We start from the raw sequence: 12699 nt of genomic DNA, 5'->3' as shown, positions 1-12699 counted from the left end.
TTTTCAGCTACGTGGCAAACTGATAGCCACCAAATCCCAAAATACTTGTGAAGTCCTTGAACAGCTTGGTGCTTCAATGACCGAAAGCTGCTGGTACCCCACACCACATGCCAAGCTTTGGGGGTGCAGCCAGCTGGTGGGAAATATGTGTCCTCGTACAGCCAAGCTGCTGGATGCCTGCATGGAGCCATCCTACCTGGTATGACGTTTCTGTTCTCTGTTGCTCACACTCTGTTCGCTCCTGTTTTTCTATACCGTCCTGCTTACTCATTTTGTGGGAATGTATACATTTCATAGTCATATACCTTTCCCTAATGATCAGAGTATTTTGCAAGCAGCTACACCTAATTGTAAATACGGATTTGTATCCAGCAGGAGCTTCTATAGAGAAGGCTCCCATTACTGGCACAGTCTAAAGAGAGCCCTCTTCCCCCAGTAGCTCGTGTCATTTGAAATGTCGGCAAGCGGAGTCTTTGCCCTTTACCTGCAGTGCTAGCCATGTGTGGGGCTGCCTTCGGCTTTTGGGACCTAACAGGAAGGGTGGGAGAGCAGACGCATGTTGATTTTTAAATCTTTAAATGCTAACTGCCAGTTTGGCTTCTTAAATTACTTCATCTCAGTCACCAGAGGCAGAAAGGTGGTTCCTTGTGTGATCAGGTAGATACAGGCTTGCTCAAGTACAGGCTGGTATGCCCTCTAGTGTATTATTTATTCTTAAAAAGCAGCAAGCTTTGGAGCCCAGCTTCTTCCCAGTCTTCTGGGAGCCTGTTCCAGGACCTACCAGGCGCACTCTTAGGTTCACAATGCAGTAGAATAAGCAACTGTGTTTCATTAATTAATTTACTCCCAACTTTGCCTGGCTGGATGTGCTGTGAATAGCTGTAGTGTCTGTCGCCTTTATCTCAAACTACCCAAATAATTTTGCTTTTTTTTCCTTTTCTTTGAAACCATTACTTCTGTCTTTCTACTGGTGCCGCTCAAAATAAGAACTGCTTTCTCCCCAAGAAAAGCAGAGTGCCTCAGAAAACAATGATTCACAAAGAGAGCCTTGTCCTCACTTCAGGATTTGTTTCTAGCTCCATCCCCTTATCTTTGTAAGTAGTATAAAACAGTAGTGAAGGAAGATTAAAACCAAGCAAGAAAGTCTTGGCAAGTGCACAGAGAAGCCATCTTAGGGCGATGAGTCAGAAGAGGAACAAGACGATGGAGATCTCACAACAGCAACTCGGCGCAACTGCCTTCCAGCCCCATGGTGTGGGGGGACAGCCAGGACCCAGCAACTGCTCATAGCCCGATGCTGAAACTATATATACATTCCTGCAGGTCGCTCCCAGTGGCTGTGCTGTGCCTGAGCTCTGGCACAGCCAGGGCTGAGCCACCTCTCTGGAAGCAATGGCAGCAGCTTCATGCTTTAGTGGTTCCTTTCCCAACCCTTGGGTCGGGGTCACAGCTGAAGGTGGCTGTTCCTGTGCCTTCATGAAGACATGCCCAAAGGATGGCTGGCTCTGCGCAGGCCGCAGAGTAATCATGTGCCAACGCAGCTGGCCTTGCTTTGAGCTTACTGCTCCTCGGCTGCCAGCCGTGCTCTTACACCACTGGGGTGGGCTGCAGCAGGCCTGGAGCTGAAGCAGCAGCAGACTCGAAGCCAGAGCTGGCTGGGAGAGGCAGGAGGAATGAAATGTGCACGCTCTCCCCAGCTCGCTGCAAGCCCACGGCCTGCACTGCCTGGCTTGCATGAGCTGAAAGTACACCTGTGTCTCTGCCTTGCCAAAAGCGGTTTCAGGCAAGCGTGTGCAGGCCAGGGCTGAGCCTCCAGTGCGGTGTTCTGCAGTCTGGCTGCCTCCTGCAGCAACCAGCACAGCTCTGCTACGGCAGCTCCTGGAGGGGACAGTGGCACAGTCCTGCCTCGGTGAACGTGGGGCAGGTGCGCAGCGCTGCAGGCACATGCAGGGTGAGGTACTGCACCAAGCTCACCGCCTTTCTCGTACTATGTACCCTAGGACCTAGATATCTGCTGCCTGGAAAGATCTGAGCTGATCTCCAGTGACGGAACCCATGCTGGAGCCCAGCAGACCCCAGGACAAAGCTACCAGGACACCAGGCCATGTCAGTGGCTGACAAGCCGGGAAGAGGCGACTTCCCACGCGCCTGCAGCCAGCCTAGTGCTGAGGCTGGAGCTGCCACCCTTCCACCTCCCAAGCAGAGTGCCATCCACATCCCCATGCAGGCAGAGTGTGCAGGAGCTGGTCTCCTCTCTTGTCCTTTTAGCTTGTAAATCGTTTGGAGAAAGGACTGCAGCTGGGTCTGTCTGCACAGCATTTAGCATAACAAAGTCCTGCTCCTTGTTATTGTGCCGGGTCCTTCTCAACCCAGCAGCTTGATAGCCTGTCTTCCTTCCCAACTCCATGGAGTTGTGTAGCTGGAAAAACCTCTTATTTCCCAGCTCCTTTATTTCTGCCTCTACCAACAGTTAAGCTCCACAAAATGTCTTGGGCATTTTGTAACAAAACTTGCCCAACCCGTGTTTGAAGCATTTAACTGACCCATTTTTTTTTTTTTTTAAATAAAATCAGCCCTCAGCTTGGGGCAATGTACAATTACAGTTTTCACCCTGACAGGTTAGCAATGCATGCCGTGGTGCTAACCTGCATGAGAGAACAGCCAGGAAGCTGACAGAGTTGTGTGACAATGACCCCCTCGACGTAACATTAAAAGCAGTCCAAGTGCATGTTACAGTGGACTCAGGAGAAGCCTGGATTTCCAGTTGTACGGTTTAAAGTCACCTGGACACAACGTGGTAGGGTACAGCTCTTAGCATCAGCAAAGTGTGCCTGGGCCTGGACAGAAACCTGCTGCCCACCACCACCGCTGTTCTCTGACAGCGGTCACACTCCGCACCATCACTCATAGTAGACAAAGGCAAAATCCCAAAATCCTGTTCTGGTGGGATGCTTGTTCAGGCGTGCCAAGCTACGATGATTGATGTATTTCACAAACTGCACTGTTTCTTTGTCTCTGTAAACCAAGGCCAAGCAGTTGTCCTCTGGATTCACCGTCAACAGCTACAAGACATGAAAGTAAGGGAGGAAGTTAATTTCACAAAAATGGCTTTGATATCATTGAGGAAGAAATAAACGAGTTTCAAAGGCTAGTCAGAACAAAGGTCTAGTGTTAGAAAATGAACTAGGTCTCTATTTTAATTTCCCTACCCCCTCAATCTAAAGCATTTATTACACAGTAAGGGATTCTGGATTTCCTCACTGTCACTAGTACCAATACCAAATGCAACCCTAGTAAACAGCACTTCCCAGGAAAAGCAGCATCTCTGCTACAGCCTCGTGCCCCTCGGAGGCTTGCAGAATGCCACCAGGTGCAGGTGGTGTCAGGCCTGAGCCTCAAGCTTTACGATGAACACTAGCCTCTCGAAGCTGGAGCGATGCCCACGAGCGGCAGCTCAGGCAGAAGAGCTCCAGTATGGGACTGAGCACCCTCAGGATTATGTTAGCATTATGATAAAGTGTAATTATGTCTCTCCACCCCGAACAGCTTTATCCAAGTTGCAGCTAGCACCTGAGGTCCTTACCTCTTCATCTTCACCTTTAGCGATGTAGGAAGTAAAGCCACCATATTCCGGATCCCAGTCTTAAAACAGAAAGAAAGATTCTTTGAAAGTCCAGCACTGTCCAGACTCCATACAGCCTTCCTGGAGATGCTGTTTTTCCACCCTGCTCCCCAAAGTTACTGGATACAGGACGATTCCCACTTTACCTCCTGCCAGTCTGTTTTTTTTTTTTCTCCTGTTCAGAAGCAACTTGAAGCAAATATACTGGATTTGCCTTTTACCACCAATGGCCCACTGAAGGTTGCCTGGCGCCCTGCTCCTGACATGTAGAACAGCTTTGCCTTAGCAGGTACACAGAAGGATTTCAGTATGATCACCGGCACGTGCCAGGTGGTTTCAGCTGTGCATTCTGGGCTCAGCTGGTCCAAAATGCTTATGTTTACATCTTTGTTTTCAGCACTATCTAGCAATCAACCTAAAACGCCCAGCCAGGCCTGAAGTAACTTTTGAAAACCCCAGGCTTTGTGAATTGGAGGCACGGTACCAACTTTGATGAGCAAAGGGGTGGAACGGAATGCTGTCGGTGGGTATTCTGGCCACCCAACCCTCCACCCTGCTCAGAGCCTGCCAGGCAGAGACAGCCTTCCCTCTGCCCAAGCGCCACCTCCTGGCTCCAGCAGCAGAGGCCAAGCTGATCCCAAGGCCGCAATCCTAAACCTTTGGGTAAGGACTACCGAAACCAGGGTTTAAGCAGAAGCAAGAACTAGGATTAAGTCTACAGAGCCCTTCTATGTAGGAAAAAGCAGGGAAATTTTGGCTATTGTAGCACTGCTGAGAATTCAGAAGTGCCTCCTTCAGGTGACCCTCATCAGCAGGGTCTGACATCTCTCTTGTCCGCTTACCCTCACAGCCACAGAAGAAGAGCAGGTCAAGAGCAAATTCGGTTGCTTGGGTGTCATGGACTAGAGTATAGTGCCCATGGGTCCAGCGCCTCAGCAGCCCCGCACACACAGGCGTACCTGAGCCTAGGAGAGGGAGCAGACAAGCCAGGGAAGCAATGAAGTTGTATAATAACTGCTGCCTGCTGAGCTCAAGGTATGCAGGGGGACAAGGCCCTGCACTGCACACCGCTGTGGAACTGTCTTTCCCGGCCCCAGCAAACTGTAAAGGGAAAAAAAACCCCAAACCCACAGAGCTCACGTTAACTTATTTTCTAGAGATGGCTCTAAGTTAGGCACTTCGAATAATGTGGAGGAGTGGGGCCAAGATTTGCTCTTTGACAGGTCCAGGTTACAATGTGCTTTGTTTTAACCACTTCCTCCTTTTCTGTTTTGTCCCCTCCCAGATTTACAATGGAGTTCCGAACCCCAGGAACCAGCAACCTATCTGCTCTGCAAGTACGCTGGAACTACCAGAAGCTTCAGTGAAGGATATGGCTCTGAGCTCGCTGTGGGTGCCACCCCAGGAGGTGTGCCACAGGCTGGGGAAGTCTTTTTCTCATGGGTCTGTCTCAGTTTTCCATCCATGGAGCCCTGAACTATGCCCTTCTCATATGTGAATTTAAAATCACACACCAGAAACGTGGCAGATGGAAGAGGCAAAATGACTAGCCGTGGAAACCAGAAAAACAAAGCCTTTGTACCAGGTACATGTTCCGCTGGGATCTTCAGTAGGACTTTTTTTATTACCTCTTATTCCAATGTCCACTAACTTGCCTGATGCAGTGCAAGATGAGCATTTTCAAAAATTCTACCCTTAAACTTCAAAGCCACTGTTGAAAATAAACAGCACCAATCCACAAATCCAAAATTAATCTAGTCTTTGCTAGGAACAATACCTCATTGCTGACAACTGAATTCAGGCTGGCAGCATCTTCTGAAAGGTTAAATCCTAATTTTAGATACCAGATTTCTAATTCTGAAATTGTTTTCTGGTCCATTCACTTTTTTCCTTTTGATTTGGTATCTCATACAAGAATCTACTTTATATGAAACAAGAATACGTGGACATAGAAACGATGGAACTATTGGCAAGATTACTGGGCAATTAATTAACACCTCCCCTCATGCCTTAACTCCTACAGAAGTCTCACCCTTATGACTTAGGCCTGTTCAAAATGGTATTTTCAAGTTAGTCATTAATTTAGTCCAAAGGCTTTTGCGATGGTCACTTATTTTAGCTACCCGATCTGACATGCTTCGAGTCCTGTATCTGTCCCGTGCTTGCTGCGGTACAAGGTGAAATGGTAGTTCCACGAAAATCATGGGGAATTCTGCTGCTGACACCCTTCACGCCAGGATTCTGCTCAAGTTCTGTCACACTGCTGCTGCTCTACTTACTGTTCTGCACCTTGCTGTCTTGTGCTTCAGGGATGTTGTCAGGCTGGTCTGGCCCATGGGGACTGCTATCAGTGCGCTCTTCAGTCTCTTCCTGCTGCAGTTTGGGACTACCGTGCCCAGCGGCGTCTGCTGCTCTTCCTTCCCCAGCATCTTCATCCTCATCAGTGGGAGCCAGGAAATGCAGCTTTAGGCCAGTGAAGTTGGAAAGCAGTAAGAACAAGGCCTCAGAGCGTAAGAACTGCAGGAATTTCCTCAGGACGTCAGGGAGGCTGTCTTCCCCTGCTGTCTCATAGCATCTGAAAGACAGCAGATGTATCAGCAGATGTGCTTCCTGCTGGAGAACCAACAGGGACCAGTCCACGGGGGCAGTGTCAGCCAGTGCAGGCAGTTCCTGCCTGGCCAGATCAATAGGCGCAGGGCACTGTCCTTCCCTACCTTTTATTGGCAGGCCCCCGACTAATCCACTGGATGTCTTTGTTCTCCAAAGCTTCACACAGTAGTTGGTATTTCTCTTTCTAGGAGAGAAAGGCAGCGCAGAAACATTAACATTTAGCTCCCAGGTGTCCCTCGGTGCGCTAGAAGAAGCCATTGTTTACTCTCAGATATGGCACACTTCACTTTTTCTCTAATTTTGTCTGAGGCTCCCAGGGACTGCTGAACTGAGAGGCAGAGCCTGCCTGGGCATCGTGTCTTTTCAGTGGCAGTGACCAAGAGGTTATCAAATGCTACTGGATTGCCTGCTGGGTGAGAATGCAATTTCACTGAGATAGGGATGCCAGTAAACCAGAGGTCAATCAGCCTTGAGAAGCAAAGCCTTTCAAGTAAGACAGAAGCATTATGAGTCATCTGTTTTGCACATGGGTTGAGTTCCCCGAGTGCTAGGCTGTGAGATCTGAGGGACAAGAAAGGACACTGATCACCACAAAGCTAGGAAGCAGGAAGGATGACATGGGTTTCCATCCTCTGCTTTGCTTCTTGCAGGAAACAAGAATATTGAAGCAAAGCATATGATTTTTTTATGAGTCCTTGTGCAACAGCGTACAGGCAGCCACAGGGGATCCATCCACAGAATCCCAGAATGGCTGACATTGGAAGTGGCCTCTGGAGGTCACCTAGTCCATTCCCTGTTAGTGACACTAGAGAGTGTTTTAGCTGACAGCCGTAGAAGCAAGGCCCTTCCCAGCCTGCATGACACATCAGCAGACCGCATTGGATTGAACCACTGGGCTCACCTTCAGAAAATCTTTCAGGAGAATTTCTGATCGCTCCTCAAATTCCTCCTGGATTTGAGCTTGGGAGTCCATGTCCAAATAAACTAGATTGATCCACTCATACAAGATTTCATGCTGGAAGGGAAATGGAGTTGAAGCTGAATTTGCAAAAGTAAGGATTCCCCAGTTCCCCCTTACCCAGCTGGCCACAGGGCTAGATTCCTACACACACACACTCCATTCCTTAATTTATTTCATGGCAGCACAAGTATTTGCTGCATTCTCTGCACTACTGTAGGTATGCAAAACGTACAGTCAAAAAAGATACAGAAGAAAGAAACCAGCTACAAATTTAGGGGGGGGCGGAGGGGAAGAAGGAACAGGATACGTTAAAGATTAAAGCATCCTCAAGCATCAGTGCATCCTGTAACAGGTATTCCAGGGACATGAAAGAAACAGAAATACAGATAAGCAGATGTAGGTTGTTACGCACATCATAGGGGATGTGTGGGCTCCTGGGCAAGGCAGCTTCAACGTGGCGTGCAGGTCTGACTATTGATGGGCCGTGAAACCAGCCGCTCACTGACAAGCGGCACTTCTCCTCGGACAGAATTTCTGACACCTGGAACAACATCGACCAGCATGTCATGGTTCAGAATCAAAACATTTAAGGGCCAGCTGTAACAGGCACCGTGTAGAGCCATCGCAGGAGAAGGACCTGGCTCCAGAGAGCCTGCTGCATACACAGAAAAGTCAGACAAGGGCCAGACCAGGCTGGATTATTCTTGGCTCGCAGAGAGAGGGCTAAAGCAAACTTTGTAGGTTTCCAGAATCCCAGCCCAAGCTTGTACTCCAAGCTCCCAGCAGAATCCATTCCCTCCCTGTGAGAGCTTTGAGTCGTTACTAAAAGTAATTGTACTTTATTTTTCTACCATTTATGCTGTTGAAGACTCAGCTATCATAGGCTGCAAAAATTAGCTGTCACAGCTTAATCCGGAAACTCAGAAAACGCTGAGCATTTGTAGGCCACAGCAGACTATACTGGTCTACATTTGTGTCTCTAACTTTTTTAAAAGTGCTGTAACATCATCATGAAGGGCATTTGCCTGATACCTTTGGCTTTTCCTCTACCTCTCAGACTAAGAGCAGCCCCTCTGTCCTGGCATTTAACCTGGCCTGTGGAAACCCTGGGTTTTTGCACAGTGATGGCCACTGTTAAATCTTGATTTCATCAAATTGTGCAGAAGTAAACTGGGCTAAATTGAATAATTTTACACTTCAGGGTGCTGTACTGCAACAGTAGTGCAAAGAGAGTGCTAGCCCCTTATAACTGGTTGCAAGCTGCAAATTGTAGTTTTTCAATAGCATATAAAGACTTTGCACTGTGGTTTTTTTGTTTTGTTTTTTTTTAGAACAGTCTGATGGAACAGGAGGAAGATACATAGACCACTCTAAAAAGGTTTAGGCTCTTACCGATTGTTACAGAGCTGTAGCGGCCCTTTCCTTGCGTGACTTTGAGAAGTTCTAGGTTATCTGGAATGTCTACCAAATCCTGAATCATTTAGGAAATGGAAACCAGAGGAATGCCTGGCGTTAGAAGCTCATGGACCTGCTCTGCTCAGCGAACACTCACAGCTTTGTTTGCTATCTGCAGAAGAAATTGTACACCACGAAAGCCAAAACCTGAAGATCTGTTAGGAAGTACTGACTAAATGCTCTCTGCCCAATGTCTGAGAGGGATTTAAGGCTGGCATGTGCTGTGAAGGTTTCGTATCAGTCTGACCCTTAGATCCTGTAACAGTAATTTCACAGGCTCTATGTTTTCCTGATGAAAGGGTCAAAGAAATGATTCAGTGGCTCAGCAAATAACTCTGGGCACAACCAGTGAGGTCCAGATCTGGGAGGCTTTGATTCACAAGCATTATGCTTAACTGGGAGTGTTATTTAAAAATTAAATTTATTCTTTAAGCTGAGTTTATTGCCTGTGTTACCAGCATCAGAGACAGTACGCAGGACTCTGATTAGTGCTAATGTGTTGGATTAAATTTAGGTCAGTAGGAGCCAGTCACACGGTTACATGGAACATGGATTTTTGTAACAAGATTAAATCACTACCTGAAAACAATTAGGGCAGTGACCAGGTAGATGCTTCCATTAATTAACTGATTAAATGATACAAAAATAAACCCCTAAGCAGTCTAAGTGAGGACATGCCCAGCCTACATCACCAATCATCATCTTCCTCTCCAACTTTCTGCAATTTGGCCCCGTTTGTTACAGTCTGTGGTATCTCAAGTACACAGGAGTTTCAGATTTCACTCAAGTGTTCATATTGTGCAGTCCCATGGATTATTCATCCTGTTCCCAGGCATCTTCCTGATAAGTGCCAAAAAGTGCTACTTAACCATATCAGCATTTCTACTGCAGGGTACAGCACTACAGCTGTGTTACTGAGGGGGCAAAGCCGTATCCGCAGAGTACCCTGTGGGCAAGGTGACGTGCTGAGGAGCTCTACTGGAGCAAAGTCACAGCCTCCACGTGAAAAACGTGAGCTAGTTTAAAACAAGCAAACAAACGAGAAGTCTGTCTTGAAACCATAGCCAAATCCACAGCAGTGGCTTGCCAGGACACCAACACAAAACGGAAGTTTTTCTTCCCCCAGGATGAAGCTAGACTGACAGTCTAAAGTTGGCTTTGTTAGTTCTTGTCCTCCTTAAAGTCATTGAAGCCCTGACTGTAACATACAGCACTCAGCATGAGTATTCACTCTACCCACAGTTCTGCTCTCTTTCCCTTCTTCCTCCTTATCAGGTTTATAATAACACAGAGAGTGAAAAACCACAACAATGAGAATCAAAAAATGAAAAAAGCGCGCTCCTTGCCTGGTGGAAAGAGACTGGAGACACTTCAAAGAAAACCAGTGTGTTCCACGAAGGCACTAATGACTTGACGATCTGCTGTGGCTGAAAGTGTTCTGAAGAGGAAGAAAACATACTCTCATTAATATATGAACTGGAACTCCCTAGAAACTGCTATTTCTCATGACATGGCGACTGGCAAGACATCTGGGTATAATGGATGGCATTCAGAACAAGGGCTGGGTGAGAAAACAGAGGACTTCTGTCACTGGAAAGGCAAGTTATTTCCATCAGTTTAGAGTTTCAAGCACAGTTACTGGCATCGGTTCCATCCTGCTGCCATTCTTGGGCCTTGCAAAAAAATGGTCAAAAAGGACGTTCCTTTTTCTGCTGTCACCCAATAGCACTGTCTGCAAAGCCTGCTACTGTCCATCTCTATGGTGCAAATTTTACCAATACATTAGCTTCTCTGGACAAGAAAGAAACTATTTCCCTTCTGCTGTTTGAGGAGAGAGCTGCTGCAAGGGGCTCGTAAGCTTCATCATTTTCAGCCACCTGAGGCTGAGCTCAGTGCTCTTACCGTCTGCACTATAGAGGTCCAGTGTTCCCCCATCGCTTTTCTCCCAGGGTGGCACGAGGTACAGGATGAAAGCAATTCTCCGACCTTCCAGCTCATCATCATGGCACAGCAAGACATCTGCAATTATAGATGTTTTGCTGCAGCAGCATCTTTCCAGCACACGCATGATTCATTGTAGTCACTGCTTCCCTGCTTTGTCCCCGCAAGGATACAACAAGAAAAAACACGCCCTTTCCAAGAACTGCATTTTCACTCGTCAGCATCACCAGCACAAAATTTGCAAGATTAACTTCTGTGGGATTGGACTGCACTGCAGCTGGCAGATTAGCCCGCTCTGAAGGTACAGGCAGTTATAACTCATCATCCACCCCGCCTCGGCTGCCTCTGGGAACAGCGGACAGAGATTTGTGACTTCAAGAATGATTCATGCCCTGACTCCTAAATACAGAGCTGCCCTTTGAGTAGGTTCGTTGCTGGAATAGAGGGGAGGGGGAGCCCTGGGAACAGAAAAGCTGGACCAACAATTGGTTGTGTCAAAGACTTCCAAAAAGTAGAGCTGACAGCAGCAAAATTTTTCCTCTTCTCACAGTGATTTTTCATGACTAGAAGCATAGGCGCAGTTGTAAGCTGGACTCAGTAACGTGATGTTCTAACATCAGGCTTCACAAACTCAACTGTAGCATTTGGAAGCTGAACACGTCACCCTTTCGCACGGAAGCAGGCACGCAAACAGGGGCTGAGCACCTCTGAAAAGGTGGGGGCTTGCAACAGCACTGGGCCCAGTTACAGCCATCAGCAACAGAATTACAGCAACAGTTTTTCCCTAATTTGTACTTCATTTACCGAGACTTTGATTTGCTGCTGAGAGCCTCCAGGACTCTGTAGAACTGGAAAGGGGCTGGGGTGGCTTATGTAATTAGGTATTCTGTAGGCATTTTATTTCCTATACACGCACAGATGCTTTAGGGAAAAGACTGCTATTAGACTGACCGGTATATTCATATTTAGCACAGGAGATATCAATAATTGGCTCCAGCTCTATCTGGGTCACAGCAGAAAGCCACGCACTGAATTCTTCACACAGAGCATGCCTGTGAAGACAAGTATAAGGTGTGTTATAAAACCTATCGCTATGGCCTAAACTAATTGATTACGTGCCTTCCAACCGTTTTAACAGTGGAAGGTGCAGCTGCAGCCAGTGACTCTGTATTCCTACAGAACCACGCAGGAGCTGGCCAGGACGAAGCCCTGTGCACACAGTGTCGCTGACAATCCCCAGCAGCAGCGAAGCGGGATGCGCTGGGAGGGCACTCACAGGCCGGCTGGCAGGAGCCGCGGCCACACGAGCTTACCGGGTGCCACGGCGAGGGCTTCGCTCCTCAGGGCCGGCTCCTGCCCCACCCCGCGGCACCGGCCCACCCCGCAGCCCTCGTCCTCCCAGGGGAGCCCCCCGGCGCTCTCCCCCTCCCCGAGCCGGCGCTTTACCTCAGCGCGGCGACGTGGGGCTCCGGCCTGCCCCCCAGCTCCTCGGACTGCGGCGGCCCATGCAAGAGAAGAAGGGACACGGGTTAGGGCGGCGGGGCCCGGCGCGGCGCGGCTCAGCCCGGCCCGGGGCCCACCTGCCGCAGCGAGAGGAGGTCGTTGCGCCGCCTGCGGAAGCCGAGGCCCAGCAGCTCATCGCGCAGCGCCTCCGCGAAAGCCGGGCCCGCCAGGAAGCCGGGGATGACGCCGTGCCGGAACGGTGCCGGCTCCACCACCACCGCCGTCTCTGCAAGGGAAGCGCCGCCGGTGAGGGGAGCGAAGGACCCGCCGCCACACGGGCCAGGCCCGGGGGTGAGGCCCGCTGGGCCGTACCGTGCCGCAGCGGCTCCCCGCAGCCCCAGGCCACCGCCGCCCGCTCCCGCAGCGCCGCGTCCCTCAGGGCAGCGCAGAGCTCGGCGCGCGCCTCCCGCTTCTCGCGCTTCTTCCCCGGTGGCAGTGCCGCCGCCCCGCGCCGCTTAGCGCCCATGGCACAGCCCCTGGCCGACTACAGCCCCCAGCAACCCCCGCGCTGCCCGTCGGGCCAATCGGATCGCGCGGGGGCGGAGCCGCGCCGCGCTGACCAATGAAGGTGAGGGAAGAGGGCGGGGTGCGGCTGCTGCGGGCCTGT

General features: G+C 49.6%; 1 protein-coding gene and 1 long non-coding RNA gene across 2 annotated transcripts; one reads left to right on the top strand and one right to left on the bottom strand.

The window, feature by feature from the left end:
• Positions 1–2430: 2430 nt before the first annotated feature.
• Positions 2431–12665, bottom strand: OGFOD1 (2-oxoglutarate and iron dependent oxygenase domain containing 1). Its single transcript, XM_080411138.1, has 13 exons — positions 12405–12665; positions 12170–12318; positions 12036–12082; positions 11541–11641; positions 10551–10667; positions 9995–10086; positions 7606–7734; positions 7134–7247; positions 6337–6416; positions 5902–6197; positions 4465–4587; positions 3584–3642; positions 2431–3062 (listed from the first exon to the last, which is right to left on the bottom strand). The coding sequence occupies exons 1-13, from the start codon at positions 12556–12558 to the stop codon at positions 2901–2903; spliced, it is 1623 nt and encodes a 540-aa protein (XP_080267264.1). The 5' UTR covers positions 12559–12665; the 3' UTR covers positions 2431–2900.
• Positions 3649–5895, top strand: LOC308073224. The gene is made up of 3 exons (XR_013931947.1): positions 3649–3911; positions 4020–4285; positions 4908–5895. It is a non-coding gene; the product is annotated as an uncharacterized lncRNA (long non-coding RNA).
• Positions 12666–12699: the final 34 nt, after the last annotated feature.

Source organism: Falco punctatus (genome assembly GCF_963210335.1).
Source record: "Falco punctatus genome assembly, chromosome: 14".
NCBI lineage: Eukaryota > Metazoa > Chordata > Aves > Falconiformes > Falconidae > Falco > Falco punctatus.
Note: the sequence above shows the minus strand (reverse complement) of the source record. Positions and strands in the feature narration are given on the sequence as shown.

Coding starts and splice junctions, on each gene's coding strand:
- OGFOD1 (XM_080411138.1), bottom strand. CDS start 12,558: ATGGGCGCTAAGCGGCGCGGGGCGGCGGCACTGCCACCGGGGAAGAAG. Junction 11,642..12,035: donor CCCCACGTCGCCGCGCTGAG/GTAAAGCGCCGG, acceptor TTGTCTTCACAG/GCATGCTCTGTGTGAAGAAT. Junction 7,248..7,605: donor GCCCACACATCCCCTATGAT/GTGCGTAACAAC, acceptor TTTCCCTTCCAG/CATGAAATCTTGTATGAGTG.